The sequence below is a fragment of the Capra hircus genome, chromosome 27 (assembly GCF_001704415.2).
Source record: "Capra hircus breed San Clemente chromosome 27, ASM170441v1, whole genome shotgun sequence".
Classification (NCBI taxonomy): Eukaryota; Metazoa; Chordata; class Mammalia; order Artiodactyla; family Bovidae; genus Capra; species Capra hircus.
In genome coordinates, this window is record NC_030834.1 from 31,872,856 (window position 1) to 31,890,985 (window position 18,130).

At 37.1% G+C, this 18,130-nt stretch overlaps 1 protein-coding gene across 3 annotated transcripts in view; it reads right to left on the minus strand.

The window, feature by feature from the left end:
* TENM3 (teneurin transmembrane protein 3) overlaps positions 1-18,130 on the minus strand; it is a 454,641-nt gene that overhangs the window by 114,701 nt on the left and 321,810 nt on the right. For all 3 annotated transcript variants that reach the window (XM_018042106.1, XM_018042103.1, XM_018042105.1), the window contains 6 exons: positions 13,961-14,175; positions 8,878-9,088; positions 7,730-7,831; positions 7,325-7,519; positions 6,070-6,270; positions 972-1,157 (listed from right to left, as the gene is read on the minus strand). In XM_018042106.1, the coding sequence (XP_017897595.1) occupies positions 972-1,157; positions 6,070-6,270; positions 7,325-7,519; positions 7,730-7,831; positions 8,878-9,088; positions 13,961-14,175 (1,110 nt within the window). The remainder of the gene's footprint in view (positions 1-971; positions 1,158-6,069; positions 6,271-7,324; positions 7,520-7,729; positions 7,832-8,877; positions 9,089-13,960; positions 14,176-18,130) is intronic.

Here is an 18,130-nt window from a genome sequence, read left to right on the forward strand (position 1 = left end):
TACAAAATTGTTGTAGGATCATGTCATTTATAATTAATATTGTACACTTTCACTGAAGTGAGGCAGAAATGTATTACTTAACTCTGTTGCATTTTCTTTAAATAAATGTTTTACTTTCAGTGACTAAAATAGTAAAGGCAAAGGCACTGAACACCCTGAAAATACAGAACCAGTATATGTATTCTGGATACTTTTGTATCCAGGCTAAATAGTACTTACATACTAACATTTTGATCTTAAACACCTATTTGATTGTCTTATTTAACCAACACATGTGTCAGAATTTCATCATATTTTAAGAAGTGTGAAGCATATAAATCTAAGAAAAACTAGAATTGTGCATTTTGCTCTATTTTTTCACAGTACTACAAAATAAAGTTACAAAAAACTCAAAATTCCTTTTTAGAGACTCAAATAGATGGACAAGTCCTAAGATGTGTGATTCTGGAATCTATAGGAGTCCAAAAGGCTAGATACAGAGAATCTTTCTTTCAAGTAAAAAATACTGCTGTTCCACGGTGGCAATAAGTAACACACAAAAGAAATATTCAATGAGAGTTGGTTTATAAGAAATGAAATCCTTATACGAGTCAATTTTGGTGGCCATCCCCCCAAAAAATGAATAAAGTACCCTTATACTTCATACTTGATACAGCAGTTTTAAAAAGAACTGGAATATAACAAATTCACTTCTCGGTACAGCAGAAACTAACGCAGCATTGTAAGGCAATTATATTCCAATAAGAATTTTAAAAACTTAGAAAAATAAAAAGAACTAGATTGCAATTGGAAAACGAGGACCTTATTTTAAAATGAAGTTATTCCTCTGGAAGAAAGAGGAGGACAAATTATCAATAATTAGAAGAGTTTTTCCAAGGTGAAAAGCAGCACCTTGTGAGCTCTGTTAGGGTACTCGGGACAGGGGGCGTGACCTGGGCGGGGGGCGGGGCCAGGGCAGGGGGCGGGCCTACCGATGGTGCAGTGCTCTCCGTTCCAGCCCTGGCTGCATTCACACTTGCCATCCTTGCAGGTCCCATGCTCGGCACAGCGCGGGTGGCAGGCTCTCTGATTGCACGCTGGGCCCGTCCAGCCTTCTTCACAGCGACAGGAACCCCCCATGCAAACACCATGTGAGCCACAGTCCACGGAACAGATTTCTAGATGTAAAACAGAGGAAGCAGGTCAAGGGAGGAGTAGAGGGGAGTGAGAAGGGGAGTTAATAAGCAGTGCTTCGTCTTCAACTCTAACCTGTGACAGGGAAAAGCAAAATCCTTGAACGTAAGCACGAAAGTATTTACCCACTAAGTCATTTGACCTACTAAGTCAATTTCAGTATTGGCGGCTAAGAATGATAAACGTAGTTTTACTTTTTAAAATTTTACATTCTGCCGTATTGGGCATAAAATGCACATGATAATTATGCTATAAACAATGTCCTATATTTATATATTTGGGTACACACACACTACTAACAAAACAGAACACAGGATTCATAATGAGAAGAAAATACACGCACACACACTTATATGTTTCTCAGAGGATGTTTTGGGCAGCCAGGAACACATGTACATATACATCAAACTGATATAAAATTTATGAAATATTCTGTGTCTGTGTATGTCAGGTATTTAACAGCAGTTGGGTTTCACCCGGGTAGCAAAAATTGAAAAGGAGTTATTTTTAATCTTATAGTTTACATTTTTAAAATATTTAGAAACTTTCATTAGAAAGAATTTGTTATTTAAAAAAGTAAAAAAAAAAAAGAATCTATTATGGTATGCATATTAGCTTGGGTCTGACACACAAACAAACTGGTTAAATAAAATAAATTGTTGTTGTTTTTCCTCGACAGTATATTTGTACTGCTGACAGAAGTTGCTGAGCAAAACAATAATAGAAAAGCAGTTTAATAATATATATAACTATGAACTCTAACATTTGAAAAGCAAGGTTTTCCAATTACTAGAATTACTGAAAAGAGCAGGAGTCACCAAAGGACTTTATAAATGGTAACAAGAAGTTAGGTCATTAAAACAGAATTCAGGCATCTGACATAAGTTTTTTCTTAAAAAAGTTTTCTTAAAAGTTTTTTTTGATGAGATCCAGTTAAGAGAGAGAGAGAGACAGACAGGCAGACAGAACTCTGAAGGTATTTTGTTTTTTACTTTTTACATATAAAGTTAAATAAAATGAACTATTTTTTTTTCTTAAGATTGGAAGACTATAGTTTAGTTTTGGTTTTCTTTAAATAATAATGAATAAAAACCTTAGATCATTTCTAACAAACAGGAAATGGACTAGCTGAATTTCAAAATAAAAAATAGCCAGTCCCTGTTTAGGTAGTCACATGCATGATCCCACAGTTCCCCAGTCATTGGCCAAATAATATTTCTCAGACAGTGGACTTCACAGGGCTGCAAAATTTTTAAAAACTTGATCCAGGCTCTGACAGTGGTGAACACTTCTTATAAACAACAGTCAGGGCTATGAGCTGGAGGAGAGTGGTATGTGGTTTTTCACGCCACATTTTCCAACTCCTTTGAATTAAATTTTTGATTAAAGGATCCAAGATGTTTTGATTAACTTCAGAGGAACAGAACGTCACCTGAGCTTCAGAAGAGCGAGGTTTCTTTCTGAGGTTCCCTTTTTTATTCAATCTAATCAATTTTTCATTAGGGTGAAGGTGTTTATCAGCGTTTAGCACACTTGCTTTGAGCAAGGTGCGTCAATCTTTGTAATGAACTTATTAATTAGAGTTAATTTAATTGAAGTGGAATTGAAGGGCTAATTAATGGACAAACTGCTGCTGAAGAGAGAGGAGAGCTCTGTTGCTTTCAAACCTATAAACTTTCTGATGGAAATAATTCATTTCTTCTCTTTTAGCAGCTTAACCAAATGTTTCTTCAGGTGTAAAACCTATTCTATTGAATTTAGATCTCTGAAGGTCATTTCCACAGCAACAATACAGGCAGCTGATAGTGAGTGCTCTGCTTTAGAATTCAATAGGTTAGAAATGTGAAATGCTACTGCTTTTAAGTCACGAATGTAGACTAACAAAGGTGTTTTCCTAAACTTTCAATGAGAACTGTGCAATATGCAAACTAATTGGAGACACATGAATCCAGATGTTTTCACAGGATAGCTCTATGCGTATTTGAGATCTTTACTAACAATTCTAAGTAAGTTTTCTGTCTTTCGGCAGCTAATAGTAAAGTTTAATAAAGTTTTGTTCTGTGCTTAATTGCTTTCTCCCAAAGAAGTATATTGTGTTTATTAGTCAACTCTCTATATTGAGAATTTAATAAGTGTGCATTTTGCATTAAGGATTTAAAGATGAATAGGATGAAGACCGTCACTCATTATGTCAAAAGTCAGATATACAAGTAAAATTAGATCTTCAGCTAGCAAAATAATAGTAACAGCAGAATGAAAAAAATTAGTCTAAATATGTAAAATAATGGTATGTAATTTTGGCAGCCAGTTTACTTTTTTAGCTAACATTGATATCCTTTTTTGGCTATTCATAACAATACCATTTTTACCATTTTATGAAGAAGATCAAATTACTTTTTGAGCTATTTAATATCAATTACAAACCATCCTTTATAAAATAATCCTGGTAATGTATTAAATAACTTTACATGAAAAAAGGGGCCATTGTTCTGTTCCTTTCCAACTTGGAAAACTGTGGGAAACAAATCAGAATGACAATATTTCAAACAAGCATTATTTTATAACTAGTATTATTATGCCTATTTCACTAATAGGCAGAGAGGCCTGAATCAAGTAGCTTTATACAAGCAACTGTATCTATAAACTTTAATTGGATTTTTACATTATTAGTATAGAAGCTGAAAATGTAAATAAAAACCCCAAAGAAAGAGCTAAATGCCTATATTGCTCTTGTAATTATATTTTTTTAAAGTGGAGGATAAAATGAGCTAACGTGTTATTGAAAACAATGCCATGGATCCATGCTTGATAAACCTTGGTTGGTGATGATTTTTTAAAACTCATTACTGAGACAGTCAAGGTCCTCTGCAATTCAGCCCCCAATTTAGGTCTTTTTCACTCTTATTTATCCTATACACCTTGCATGTTCTGACAGTCAGGAATCTTCTAACCAAAGTCTCTGGTTCACCAAGCTCTCTAGATCAACTCGAGTGTCTATGAGGCAGTGATGGGCATACTGTAGACACTGTCGCCCTTCACAATTTACGGCCCACAAGATGAGGGAAGCAGAGGACAAGGAGGGAAGGAAGAAAGACTGAAGGAAGGAGGGGAGAGGAGAAGGGAAAGGGGAAGAAAAGAAGGAAGGAAAAAGAGCAAGAAAGAAACTCCTAAGTTGCTCCTTTAACTATGATGTCTACTTATGGGTTCAACAGACGTTTTCCATCAATACCACAAATTAACCTAGATAAGACTTTCTCTAGTTTGGGCTTCTGAGAGTCAGTCTGTAACAGGTGGAGAGTAGTCGGTGAATCTTTCATGCCAATATTGACTCCTAGGGCAGCAGACACGTTACCCAAGTTCCTCAAAAATGCCAGGAAAGAGTGAGTTCAGAGCTCCTGCTCTTAAGTACTTTCTACTGCTATTCCCCTAGTCAAAAAATATCCCCTCAACCTCCACACTAACTGCAATCTTGAAGGAAAGAAATATTAAAAATCTTGTAAACTTTCAATATGCATCAAGGCAGGATCTAAATATTGACTGAAGTTAGTGCATTAGTCCATGTAACACTCAATAGAATATTAAACCGGAGCGTATTAGTTTCTAAGTATTTCATGTGTATTTATCTTATCTCCCCAATGAAACTATAATCTTCATTCCAGTATTCTTGCCTGGAAAATTCCCTGGATGGAGAAGCTTGGTGGGCTACGGTCCATGGGATTGCGGACAGTCAGACACGACTGAGGGACCGAGCACCCAGATTAGAATAGCCTCTATCCATACTGTGGGACTAGCAAATGGTCACAGAATGAATTCATGGGCTGCAAACGGCAATAAACCAGTAGAACAGACCTGAGAGAAAGCATCACTATACATCACTTTGTAAAGCTCTCATTTCAGTGATGTGAGTAAATGCACACAAAGGTATATGAGCTCACAATGTAAAAATATATTTAAGACCACAGGTCATTTAGGTCATGGTCAAAACCTTGAAAGCCACTGTTCTAGAGGGCAGGAATGATTGATTGTTCTTTTATCCCATTGGGGCCTGTCACAAAGCCATGCACAGAGTTGGTACGTAAAAACATGACTGACTGAATAAAATTACTCCTTGCCATTTCTATTATAATCATACAGTGGCAATTAAAAACTCAGTGTTGAACTCTTACGTACACCATAAAATCTACATGTGTATACTCTTTATTGTGACCATATTAAGAGTCTTCTGTTGTCACATAATTTTTAAATTGAGGTTTCTCTGTTTATGAGATAATGTGCGTTAATCTCCAAGTTGTACGTAGGCCTTCAGAGTTAAGAAGAAAGACAGCTTTATTGAACTGAAATATTTTTTTCTTTACAATAATACTAAAGGAGAATTTTTTTTAATACTAAAGGAGAAATTTTAATGACAAATGATGAAGCCTGTTTCTTTCCATACTAAAAGAGAACAAATCTCATTACTTTTAACATTTCTTTCTATAAATGGTCACTTTAATAAAATCTATATTAAGTGTAATAAGAGTGTTTTAAAAATTATTGGGCTAGTCAAAAAGTTCCTTTGGGTTTTTCTGTAAGACGCTATGGAAAAGTCCAAATGAGCTTTTCGGCCAACCTAATAAAATATGGTGACCTTTGTGTGTGTGCTCAGTCATGTCTGACTCTTTGCAACTCCATGGACTGTAGCCCACCAGGCTCCTCTGTTCCTGGGATTTTTTCAGGCAAACATATTGGAGTGGGTTGCCATTTCCTCCTCCAGGGGATCTTCCCAACTAAGGGATTGAACTCTTGTCTCTTGGGTCCCCTGCAGTGGCGGGCAGATTCTCTAACACTGCATCACCTGGGAAGCCCATGGTAAACTTAAGCTAAACAATACTAAACACTCAAATGTATGAACCTCACCGTTGGAGCAGTCTGGGCCAGTCCAATTAGGGTCACAAGTACAGGAGCCACTTTCTTGAAGATATGTTCCATGGCCAGAGCACTGGTCTGGACACATGGTCTTGAGTATTTCACAGTTGTTACCACCCCATCCAGGATTGCAGTGACATTCCCCATGGATACACACACCGTGATTAGAACATCCAGGGTCTAGACAGTCAGCTAGTGGAAAGAAAAGAGAACCAATTTACCATTAAATCTAGAAGATATACACAGTACATTCAGAACAAAGAATTAAATCCCAATTTACCTGAACATTTTGGCTACTCAGATATTTACCTACCATTTGCAAGAACTTGTCTCTGAAAATGCAGAGAATTTATGCAATAAAGCATTAAGAGACATGCCATTTAGGTAATGGAGACTCTTACAAGGATTCGTAATTCTCACTTCTGCTTTTGAGACGACCGCTTTCCATTCTGCCTAATCAGAGAGTACTGGCTTCACTGTAACAAAATCTGAATCAGCTGGCCTAATCCATAACCACTGAATACTGACAGCTGTGTGGGACCCTCACATGTTTGAGAAATAAATGAGTTGCATACCCTCTATCCTTCTTAATTCACTTTAATGTGCTTTAGATGACGAGATTTAATTTAGCAATTTGACTCAATAAAACTTTACACTTGTAGGGTCAATGGCCTGAAAATTTAATTCCAGAGACTTAATTGCATTACTTTGTGTGTGCAGATCAATAAAATCAATTTGATTGAAGAACGGAAATGGTGCTTTTCTGCTTTTTGAAAAAACTAGCTCAAATGCACTTTACGGTATAGTATCTTAACTATCATCATTATATATAGTTATGGAGCAAACCCATGATATATCTTTTTCCATCAGTCTATTATATTCAATATTCATCTTTCTAGAGATACCAAATGCTAACAGATTTAGAGGCTGGCATCAAGGTGAAAAATGGCAAAAAATAAACAAACAGTCCACTGTTGGTTCCAAGACACAAGTTTTTGCTTATTTTCTCAGAGTGAAAAAAAAATTATTCACACAATTGAGAAAGAGCAAAGGGACTCCTTGGTATTTTTTCTTTTTATTAGGTAAAGTGTTCATGAAGCAATGCCTCCATGAATATGGAAATCAAAATTACCTTCAGAAGGAGGCATATAAAAAGATTCATTGCCAAACTAAAGGTTACACATATCACCTGTTTTTTCTTTTTGAATACCTAAGAATAGACTTCAGCATATATTGACATGTTTACCTTCTTCGCAATTTTCTCCTTTGTATCCGGAGTTGCAAGCGCAAGAGCCCATGATGCAAATCCCACGGCCCCCGCACTGCGGGTCGATGCACTGTGTCGTGGGCACATCGCATTCTGTGCCCTTCCAGCCGCTGAAACACAGGCAACGGCCCTTGGAGTACTGGCCGTTGCCACTACACAGCACCGGACAGGCTGCTGTGAAATAAAGCACGACAGGGGAATTATCAGCTGCGTTTCTCATCGAGATTCGCTCAAAGCAGCAGCTCGTCATCGTCAGAACAAGCAGTATGCCATTTCTCCACCCCCTGACCCCCAACCTTCTTTCCTGTCTTGGGAGTTTCCTGAATGACTCATGTTTCTACAGCTTATTTATCTTGGCTTAAGAAAAGAATCTATGTCGCATACCTCTTGAACAATCCGGACCCAGAAATCCTGGAAAACAATGGCAGGTTCCAGAAACGCACTCTCCATTTCCATGGCAATTTCTGGGGCATTCCACCACAGACTCTGAAGAAAAGAAAAAGAAGTGATCCTTGCTGTGCACCCTGCCTCCTGTGCAAGGTAAACTGTGTCACTTGGATCATTTAGCTACATCTTGAAGGAAGTACGGATGGCTGGCTCCATAATCCCAGAAAGGATTCATTTATACCAGATTGTGTCTGTGCTAAGTCGCTTCAGTCATGTCTGATTCTTTGTGACCCCATGGACTGTAGCCTGCCAGGCTCATCTGTCCATGGGATTCTCCAGGCAAGAGTACTGGAGTGGGGTGCTGTGGGGAAACATCATATAGCCAGGATGGCGAAAGTTGAGCTCTTAGGCCCTCTCGCCCCACATCCTGTAAAGAATGACGTTGTATGGTTATGTAATAGCTGAGATCACTTATAGCACTGAGCATGCATATCACACTGCACCTGCTTGGCCATGGGCCACTTTGGTTCTGTAAATGTATACAAGCCCCACCTGAGAAACCCCTTTGCTGCTGCGCCAGTCTGGAGAGAATAAACATGTCTGCAGTTTCTACGGCTCCTCGAGCTTTCTTCCAGCTTCCCTGCTCGTGCCTTACCTACCCTGGGTTCAGCGAACAGTGTGGGAAGTGAGACAGTTGCCATTTCCTACTCCAGGGGATCATCCTGACCCAGGGGTTGAACCTGTGTCTCCTCCACTGGTAGGCACATTCTTGACAACTAAGCCACCTGAGTCTCTGATGTCTCCTCCAGTGGCAGGCAAATTATCACCAGTGCCACCTGGGAAGCCCCTAATACCAGATTATTTGAACAGTACAGCAAAACACTGCTAATTTCAAACACAGGTGTTTTTAACTGTTTTTGTGATACACTCTCCTTCTCCAAGCTACTTTCGAATAACACTCTTTCAGTGCTTCATGGTATGTCAATATATGCATAAACAAACAATTAAAAAAAATAACTTCTCATAATTACTTCAGGCTCTAATATCCCAGGACTCACTCAGGACTGGTGAAGGTAATTTAGTTTCTATTTAACACAGCGTTGAGGCTGGACGCCTGGAAGTGATACCTGGAAGATGGTCCTTACCTATCACAATGGTGTTGAAGGACACCTGCTCTGCATTCTTCCCATCATTATAAAAAGCCAGATGCCAGATTCCGGAATCCAAGTACTGGATAAAGCCGGCCTCGTGGAGACTGACAGACCTCGCCTGCCGCCCAGCTCTTTCGGACTCCAGCAGGTTCCGCTGCTCTCTTGCGATCAACCTGCTGCCATCTAGGAGCTCCACAAAGTCATACTGAGGACGAGGACAAGGAAACCTGTTTAGCAGTCAGAAATACTACAACGGCAGGAAAGCGTTCCTGATGGACAGTCCTTCTAGGTGCTGTATTTACAGGGGTGATGGAGATTACCGCCTGCATACCATTGTTGTATTTAACATCACGGACCATTTCCTCCCTTAATTTTATTTAATTCTTCCAACTGATGGAAAGTTTGTGAGTTTAGGCTATAGAGAACAGACCTGGGGTTTGCCAAGGGGCAGGGGAGGGGAGGGATGGAGTGGGCGTTTGGGACTGCTGGGTGCAAACTGTTGTATATAGGATGGATAAATAAGGTTTTACTGTATAGCACAGGGAAATATACTCAGCATCTTTTGCTGTATAATAGAAATTTATACAACGTTGTTTAATCAACTATACTTCAATAAACTATAATTTTTTTTTTTTACAAAATTTGTGAGTCTAGTTAATTTGGGGCTACTACCATAAACCTTCATCATTTTTACTTAGACATTAGATGATCTCTTAAGGTTTTCTCCTAATTAATACTTAAGTAGTAACCACTGCTACTGAATACTTATTCTGTGCCAGGATTATGTTTGATCATCATTAGCAATATTTCTAGGAAGACGTTATTGTTTACACTTTAAAGATAAGGGAAACTGAAACCTGAGCAGGGTCAGATAGCTGGTCAGTGGTGCAGGTGGTTTGCGAACTGCAGTGAGCTTTGCTCCAAAGCTTGGGCTGTTTCTACTACCTGACTCCACACCTCTCTGTGACCCTGACAGAACCACTGCAAGCGCCATGGAGAAAGCCAGCCATGGAGTTTTACTTAGTTGCAGTTAGATTAAAAACATATAATAAGATGCCTTTACATCTTTGATCGGCTCTTCTGTCCATGGAATTTTCCTGGCAAGAATACTGGAGTGGGTTGCCATTTCCTTTTCCAGAGGAGTTCTGAAAGGATGAGCCAATTATTATTATGAAGTCAATCATCAATAAACAATATTTATTCTAGTACGATTAATCATGAACGCTGGGCAGCTGGAAGAATTTAACCAGAGAATTCAAAGGTAATTTTTAAAAAATGTGATGTGGCTGGTAATAGTGGGATAATATTTTGTAGTCAGAGATAATTCAGTGAATTTGGAAGACACTGCAAAGACTTTTCCAACAGAATTTTAATAAAGTTGTTTGACAAAAGTTTCTTGAAAGTAATTAGTCACTGTCTATAGACTTTTAACCCGGTTTCACTTTACTCCTGAGGTATGTATTGATGGTGAAAAGTACACTACAGCGCTATCTATATAAATCATTAATGTTAGAGCACTGCACGTGTGAATCATTAATATTCTACTTTCTGATAGATTCCTTAAATGGAATTTCATCAGAGGTCTATTTAAGGAAAACTTATTTATAATGAATCCCCTAATACAATCAAATTGGAAAAAAATCAGTTGTTGGGATTCAGAAAATCACAGTTTAATTCGTTGCCACTGTACATAGACCTTTTCCTGTTACTACTGGACAGAATTTAGAATATCTAATTCAGCTTCCAGCATACTAAATTTTAAGTATAAAAGCATTTTTTGTTATTTTTTTGGTGCAGTCGAACTATACTATAACATCATTCAGCTGTGAGGGATATAGAAAAAACCATAATGTGATTAGCATTCAAACTTTTTTCAAAATTTATATCTTACAAGGATGAAGATAATGACTGGTGTGGATACTTGAACTACAAAAATTTCACTAGAATTATATTCCAAAATTATCAGAGGAAATTAACTCAGCACTTCTGAATGGTGCCTCTGTCTCAAATAAACCATTCATTTTCTTATCAGTTTTAAATAGTTGCATGAGCATGGCAAAAAGACCAGAAAAAGTTTCTTTTGATGGTCCCCCTGCATATAAACATTTCTCTCCCCTAGCATAAACACAGTAACTGAAAAAGTGAAAGGGAGGAAATTTTGAATTTTAGTAGGTCTTTCAAGCCCTGTGAAGTGTCACCTTTCATCATAGAAATCCCCATTTTGCATCACACTTTGAACAGTAAACTAAGGCTGGAGTGGTAAGCATGATGCTTGTGGTGAGGAGTAGCTGATGGTTGTGGAGTAATTATCTACCCAGCTCTAGGCTCTTCCCTGGGGACGTTTCACACACAACCTCAGGAGGATATTCAAATACCTAAAGGTAAGTTTCCTATTTAACACTACAGCCATTGCTACAAAGAAACACAAGTATATGGAATAGAAATTTAGTAACCTTTGTTCTTTGGGTGTACTGTAATCACTTAAGGGCAAACCTGAGTTTTGTTCTGTAATACCTATTCATAAGATTCTTATGGATTTTGTGTGCAGCAAGTCTTAGAATCTTGTTATTTTTAGGACAAAATTCAGTCTCACCACATTGGGGGAGCGATCATGAAACAAAGCTTATACTGAAGGTATCTTGATGGTTCGTTTCTGAACAGATTATCCCTATTCTTAACACGGTTCAGCTACTAAAATCATGAGAACTCAGAATCTATGAATACCTAACTGTGCTCTCAACTTTTTGGTGGTGGTTTAGTCTCACTGTAAACACAGAGGAGGAAGCGATTTTAGAGATCACCTGATTCAACTCTTTCATTTTACAGACAGACACCGAGTCACCAGGAAGTTAGACTTGTTCAAGGTCACAAGGTCAAAAAGTGGCAACCCAGGTTTCTGACTCCCATTCTAAAACAGCTTCATGCAAATGCACTCAAATGATACAGTATGCTATTAACTGTATAAAGCGTTTAATTGCTTCTTTAGGCTTCTAACTGTCCAGGAGAATGAATCGGGCATCAGGGGGAAGGAAGTCAATTGATTCCTTGGCAACAGTCACACGGACAGTTTTATAACGGGTCACAGAGACTTTCAAAACTCAAGTGATTATTCTGAATGGTTGGCCAATTTTAATTATTTCGGGCTGATTTATTTAACGTTCCCCAGAAACAGAGAAATGTTCAATTTGGGCTGCTTTATAGCATATTTCATGTTTAAACACTGAACTCGGAAAAAGCTGTTTGCTCTGCTGATCCTGAATAAACTGGAGGAAGGAACTCTAATAACTGTGGAGCTTAAGAAAATGCATAACCTACTTAAACACATACATTGTGGGAGGAAAGAAAAGTGAATGTCACGTGTATTGTGTTTAAATACCAGAAGAATTATGAGAAAACCTGAACTACACCTTTTATTCCCTAGTCTTTTATGGTATATATAACTTGCAAAAGTCAATTCTAAATCTTTAAATAAACCTTTAAAGTGCTCAATGCATTAATTTTTCCTGAAATTAATTTTTGGAATTTACAGGTTACAAGCTTGCTATTATACTTAGAGGTATGTTTTTTGAGTTATAAAAATAATCATACATGATTCCAATGGAAAAAAACCTGTTTTTTTTTTTTTCTATTTCACTGGAATATTGTTTACTAAATGTAATCTGTCTGCTATAACTGAACTCATGGAGAGCCACTTCTACTTAAGAAAAGCTTGTCATTACATCTTAGTCAGTATCACCTGTAACATGAACTAGAGTCAGATGTAACTATAATCTAAAATTCACAATTGGACCCTGCCTAGTACATAGAAAGAGGTGTTTCGATATGTGAGCATTAAAGGCATTAGTTTAACAATGTAGATATGAAAAATGTTAACTCAGAAAAATGAATACACCAAAGCATGGCATTAAAAAAATTCAGTTGTATGAATTATATATGTACATGAAACTTTCTTTAATCCATGACATTAGAGAAAGCATGTTCAAATTTTTCTTACTCATCTTTTTTAAAAACTATTTTTATTAGTATATGGAACAATTTTTCTTATAATTTATATTCTGAGGTTAGAGAAAAAGCATTTCTCACAAATTTACGTCATATAAAGCATCTGGTCTTCATTTAATACATCAAATTAGTCAGCATGAAATTCCATGGGTAAATAACTGATTTTCAGGTATAACTTTAAGCTCATCTAATTGTCCATTTTAATTACCCATCTATCACATTTTTGGAATTCCTGTTTTTGGAAAAAGTCTAGGCTCCAGTTTTGTGGTAGGTAATTGACATAATTTCTGAGATGTAATGGCATATCTTTAAACCACAATTTCCAATTTACATTCCATGAGTCAGTACTGGATCATGAAAAGGTCTATTGGATTATTTATTTATTATTATTATTATTATTTACTATTTATTTATTAATCTATGACAGTTGTGAAATGATTTTCATGAAAGCAAACTGACTTTAAAGTTATTTGAACCTATAATATAGAAGTATTTGAATTGTTTTAAATAATGTGATCATCCTTGATGATCTATGAAAGCTTTTTTGCCTCTGTATTTTAGTGTTTATCATATTTAGATGAGGAATTGTGGCTTGAGTTGATAAAAGTTCATATTATATATGTTTATGGTCCCATAATTTCTTTACAAAGAGTAAATCTGACATAAAGTAAAAACTATGTATTTTCAACAGAATGAACACATGTTTGGGATGAAAATGTCATGTATTTATTATATGAAAGCTGTGTGATCTTTGGAAATGATCACAGAATTGTTCTAAAACACTTGGAAAATCCATGATGTTTTACTACCTAGATGATGTTTAATATTCATCAGGTTACTCACAAATTCTGTACATTTTAATCAATCAATACTGATTAAAGCGAATCAGAAAGAAAAAGCTGTTCTTCCTACTAATTCAAGAGTCTCAAGATAAGTGTCACCTACATTCAAAACTCTCTTCGCTGTAACACATCAATACAAAAGTGGTCAAAGAGTTAAATAGGTGCACTTAAGAAATGGAATGACTTTAAAAATGCAAACTAGCAGTTTTCAATTTATTGGTAATAGAGCCTACCTGAGTGTGGGAGGGTGGTAAGCCTTTTCGGCCATATACTCCAATCAAGGCATCTTTCTGAAGAGAGATGTTGAATTTAAGAAACTGTGGCTGATCTATAAAGAGTTGTGATCTCCAGAAGATACCGGGAGGAACCTCTTGAATCGCTCTTCGGCCAATATCAAGTTCTCCAGAATCTATGGTATTATTTTCCTGTGTAAATCCACCTAATTTTCCTGAATGTAAGAGATACATTGAAAAAGAAGGGAAAATTAAAAAGAAACAGAACCAAAACTAAAACAGCCTTCTGACTTTCCAAAAAATTTTTTCAGTGAAATGCTCAGAAATTTCATTCCTTCTGATAAATGAAATGCTCTTCTTTATTTCTAATTTTCCCTTTAAAAGGTTTTTCTCTGTTAAGATATTCTTCAAGTAATCCTGATTTAGCACATTCTTTAAGATATTTAAGTCAAAATCCTTTTACTTTCCCCCAAGGTACACCTATTACTGCAACTGTTTTCACACTTACAGTCTTTCTTGATCATTTGAAACATAATTATCTTACAAATTATATGTGGTGTTATTTCTTGGGAGAGATTAAGTCTGGTACTTATCAGCCATTCTAAACATACTATAACCCTGCAAAGTGTAAATTAAGGCAGAATGGATTATGAAGATTTCCAAATCAATCAAATTCAAAATTCAGATGATTGCAAGTAGTTGTAAATTATTTTAATGACAGAAGAGAGTCTTCTGTCTACAAAGAACTATTGATTTAACACTGAGTTCATTTTGGAGCATTTACTAGGGACACAGAATTGTAGGTATTAAGAAGAAACATAAACTAGAGAACAGGGTCTTAGAGATTATGGACTTCGGCTCTGATGGCTTCTGTCATCAAGCAAGTGATTAGCTGGTTGGAAAGACGACACCTACAAACTAATGAATGACTATCTTAAGCAACGTATGGTTAAGGGTCAGACCGAAGTGATATCACAGAAGGCTAGAGCTGGAAAGATGCCACAGAGGGGCGGGCACGGAGCTCGACTTCGTAGGACAAGTAGGATAAGGTTTCTGAGTAGAGGTAAACTTTGTAATTAAAACATGCAATGGAACTGCACACATGTTAGGGCAATGGTAAGCAGATCCATGTTAGCCAGAAAAGAAGCCTAGAAAACTGGTCCTGGAGTCAGACAAACTGGAGTCTGAACCCTCACTGGCTGTGTGACCTGAAGGTGTATACTAAGCTTCTGGTACTAAATCTCATCTGTAAAAGTAACTATGCACTCACAGGACTCCTCCAAGCTTTACATGAGGTATTCTATATAAAGCACTTGGCTCTCAGAAGATATCAAATGAATGGAAGACATCAATGGATTTATCATGGGAGAAATAGAAGATAAAACTGGAAAAGCAAAAATGGTATCAGATGGTGGAGGCCCCTGAATGCCAGGTTAAAGAATTTGGTCTTCTCATATTCATGGATTTTTTTATTTTCAGTTCTATCGAATGGCATTATTCCACCCCTTTTCCGGAAGTAGATGGTTTTGTGTGTGTGTGTGTGTGTCTGTGTGTGTGTGTCTGTGTGTGTGTGTCTGTGTACATGGAGATCAAACCAGTCAATCCTGAATATTCATTGGAAGGACCGACGCTGAAAATGAAGCTCCAATACTTTGGCCACATGATGTGAAGAGCTGACTCATTAGAAAAGGCTCTGATTCTGGGAAAGATCTGAAGGCAGGAGGAGAAGGGGACAGAGGACGAGATGGTTGGACGGCATCACTGACTCAATGGACATGAGTTTGGGCAAGCTCTGGGAGATGGTGAGGGACAGGGAAGCCTGGTGTGCTGCAGTCCTTGTGGTTGCAAAGAGTCTGACATGACTGAGCGACTGAACAGCAACAATGTATGTGTGTGTATATATATATAAAGCATTGTGTTACTATGCATATAATTCATGGCACACTTTAAAAGTAGACACTTGTAGAGCACAGGGAATTCTGTTATGTGGCAGCCTGGATGAAAGGGAGTTTGGGGGAGGATGGATATATACATATACAAACAAAAAGTATATATAAAAAAACAGTATTTTCATGTCAAAAAATTTCAAAAAATCCCAGATACTTGAAATCAGAGAAGGCAATGGCGCCCCACTCCAGTACTCTTGCCTGAAGAATCCCATGGACGGAGGAGCCTGGTAGGCTATAGCCCATGAGGTCGCTAAGAGTCGGGACACGACTGAGCGACTTGGAGAAGGAAATGTCAAGCCACTCCAGTGTTCTTGCCTGGAGAATCGCAGGGACGGTGGAGCCTGGTGGGCTGCCATCTATGGGGTCACGACTGAAGTGACTTAGCAGCAGCAGCAGCAGCATATACTTGAAACAGATTTACTATGGGTAAATTACACTTCAATGCCACAAAGGCAGATTTTTGTTCCTATGTCTTGTGTGTGTGTGTATGTGTGTGTGTGTATGTGTGTCTGTGTGTATGTGTGTCTGTGTGTCTGTGTGCGTATGAGACCAGGAGAAACTGAATTCAAGATTAGTCATGAAGGAACCTTTCTACCACAAAAGTTTAAGGTAGATGTCCAGGTTATGGCCAAGAGGGTCTAGAGTAACAACAAATCACACTTATGGATGAGTATGAAGTCTGGGGGAAAGTGTGTTACTGCTAAGTGTTGGGATTCTTTTCTACCTGGACTACTGCATTCTACAGTGACACATGGCCACCAGGTCAAAGGACAGCTACGGCTAAACAGAGATCCATGAAGTTTCTGAGAAGGTGAAAGGTGACACGAAGTCATTATCTCAAGGCATTAAAGTGCAGTCGTGTGGGAACCCTAGAAGTGGAGAAATAATGAGAATACAGTTGTAATAACCCAGGTAGGTAGCAGGAGGGGGCTGTACAAGAAAGCTTAATAAAAAGTCATTATTAACAGTCTCACTTCCTCTCTTTTTTTTCCTGATGTCCACACTCATGGCAATTAACAGTCCTTCACCTGCCAGGTCTATTTTTGTTGAACTAATTTACCAATATAAAATGCTCTTGAAAATAAAAGTTCAAAATTGGGTTACAGTAATCACTGTAATTTTTCATGTATCAACTCACAGACTATCAACTGTGCATCACTTACCGAATTTAAAAATATTTATCTTATGATATTAATATTCATTTTAGCAAAACTAGAATATATAGATAAAAGGATAAAAAAATATAGCCCTACACCCAGAGAATATTTTTGCTTGCTAGCAAACCAAATATCTTTATTTATAGAAAATTTTAAATACCTGAGATCAATGTCTGCTTTTCATTTTGGAAGCTTTTGCACAAGAACCTACATTTGTCATAGTTTTTACTGAAAAGATTAAGGAGGGGGGAAAAGGGAATTAACTTTTAGTGAGAATCTATAACATGCTAGGTAGTTTCATCTATATTATGTATTTTAAATTTCAAAACAACTCTCTGAGATTGATACTATTTTGAGATGAGGAATTTAAGGCTCAAGAAGTAAATTATAACCCAAAGGGAGGGTTGAGTCAAGGTTCAAATAGAAGTCTGCATAATTCCAAAACTATGTGTCTTATAGAATCACCTATAAAACCCATGCTTTTTATTAAAAACAAATACTTATTTCAAATTATTAGGTTTTAAATTTATCTGTCTATTTCATATAAAATCAGGTGTTAGCCCACTAAAAGACACCAGAGAAACTGCTTAGCTTTCAGTTTTAGGACATAAAATTGTACTTATTTTTATTGGGAGGGAATGCTAGGCTTTGGGTGCCACGGTTACTATGACCTAATATTCTTCATATTATACGTGTTAGTTGCTCAGTCATGTCTATCTCTTTGTGATCCTATGGACTGTAGCCTGCCAGGCTCCTCTGTCCTCTGTAAGTTTTCAAAAATTAAGACAGTAATCCTTTTGAATATCTAGTATTAATGATAATATAACAAAATATTAAGTCCTTAAAGGGAAACATCACATACACACACGCAGAGAGAATATAAATTTATGACTTTTTATCAACCTAGACACACATATTTACTTTTAATTTAGTCAACTTTTCTTCACTTCTAATGTGTTAAATAAACTTATTGTATACCTATTACATGCCAGACACTATTCTAAGTTTTTGACATCTACCCTTTTATTCACTGTTGATAAAGTGAAAGTGAAGTTGCTCAGTCG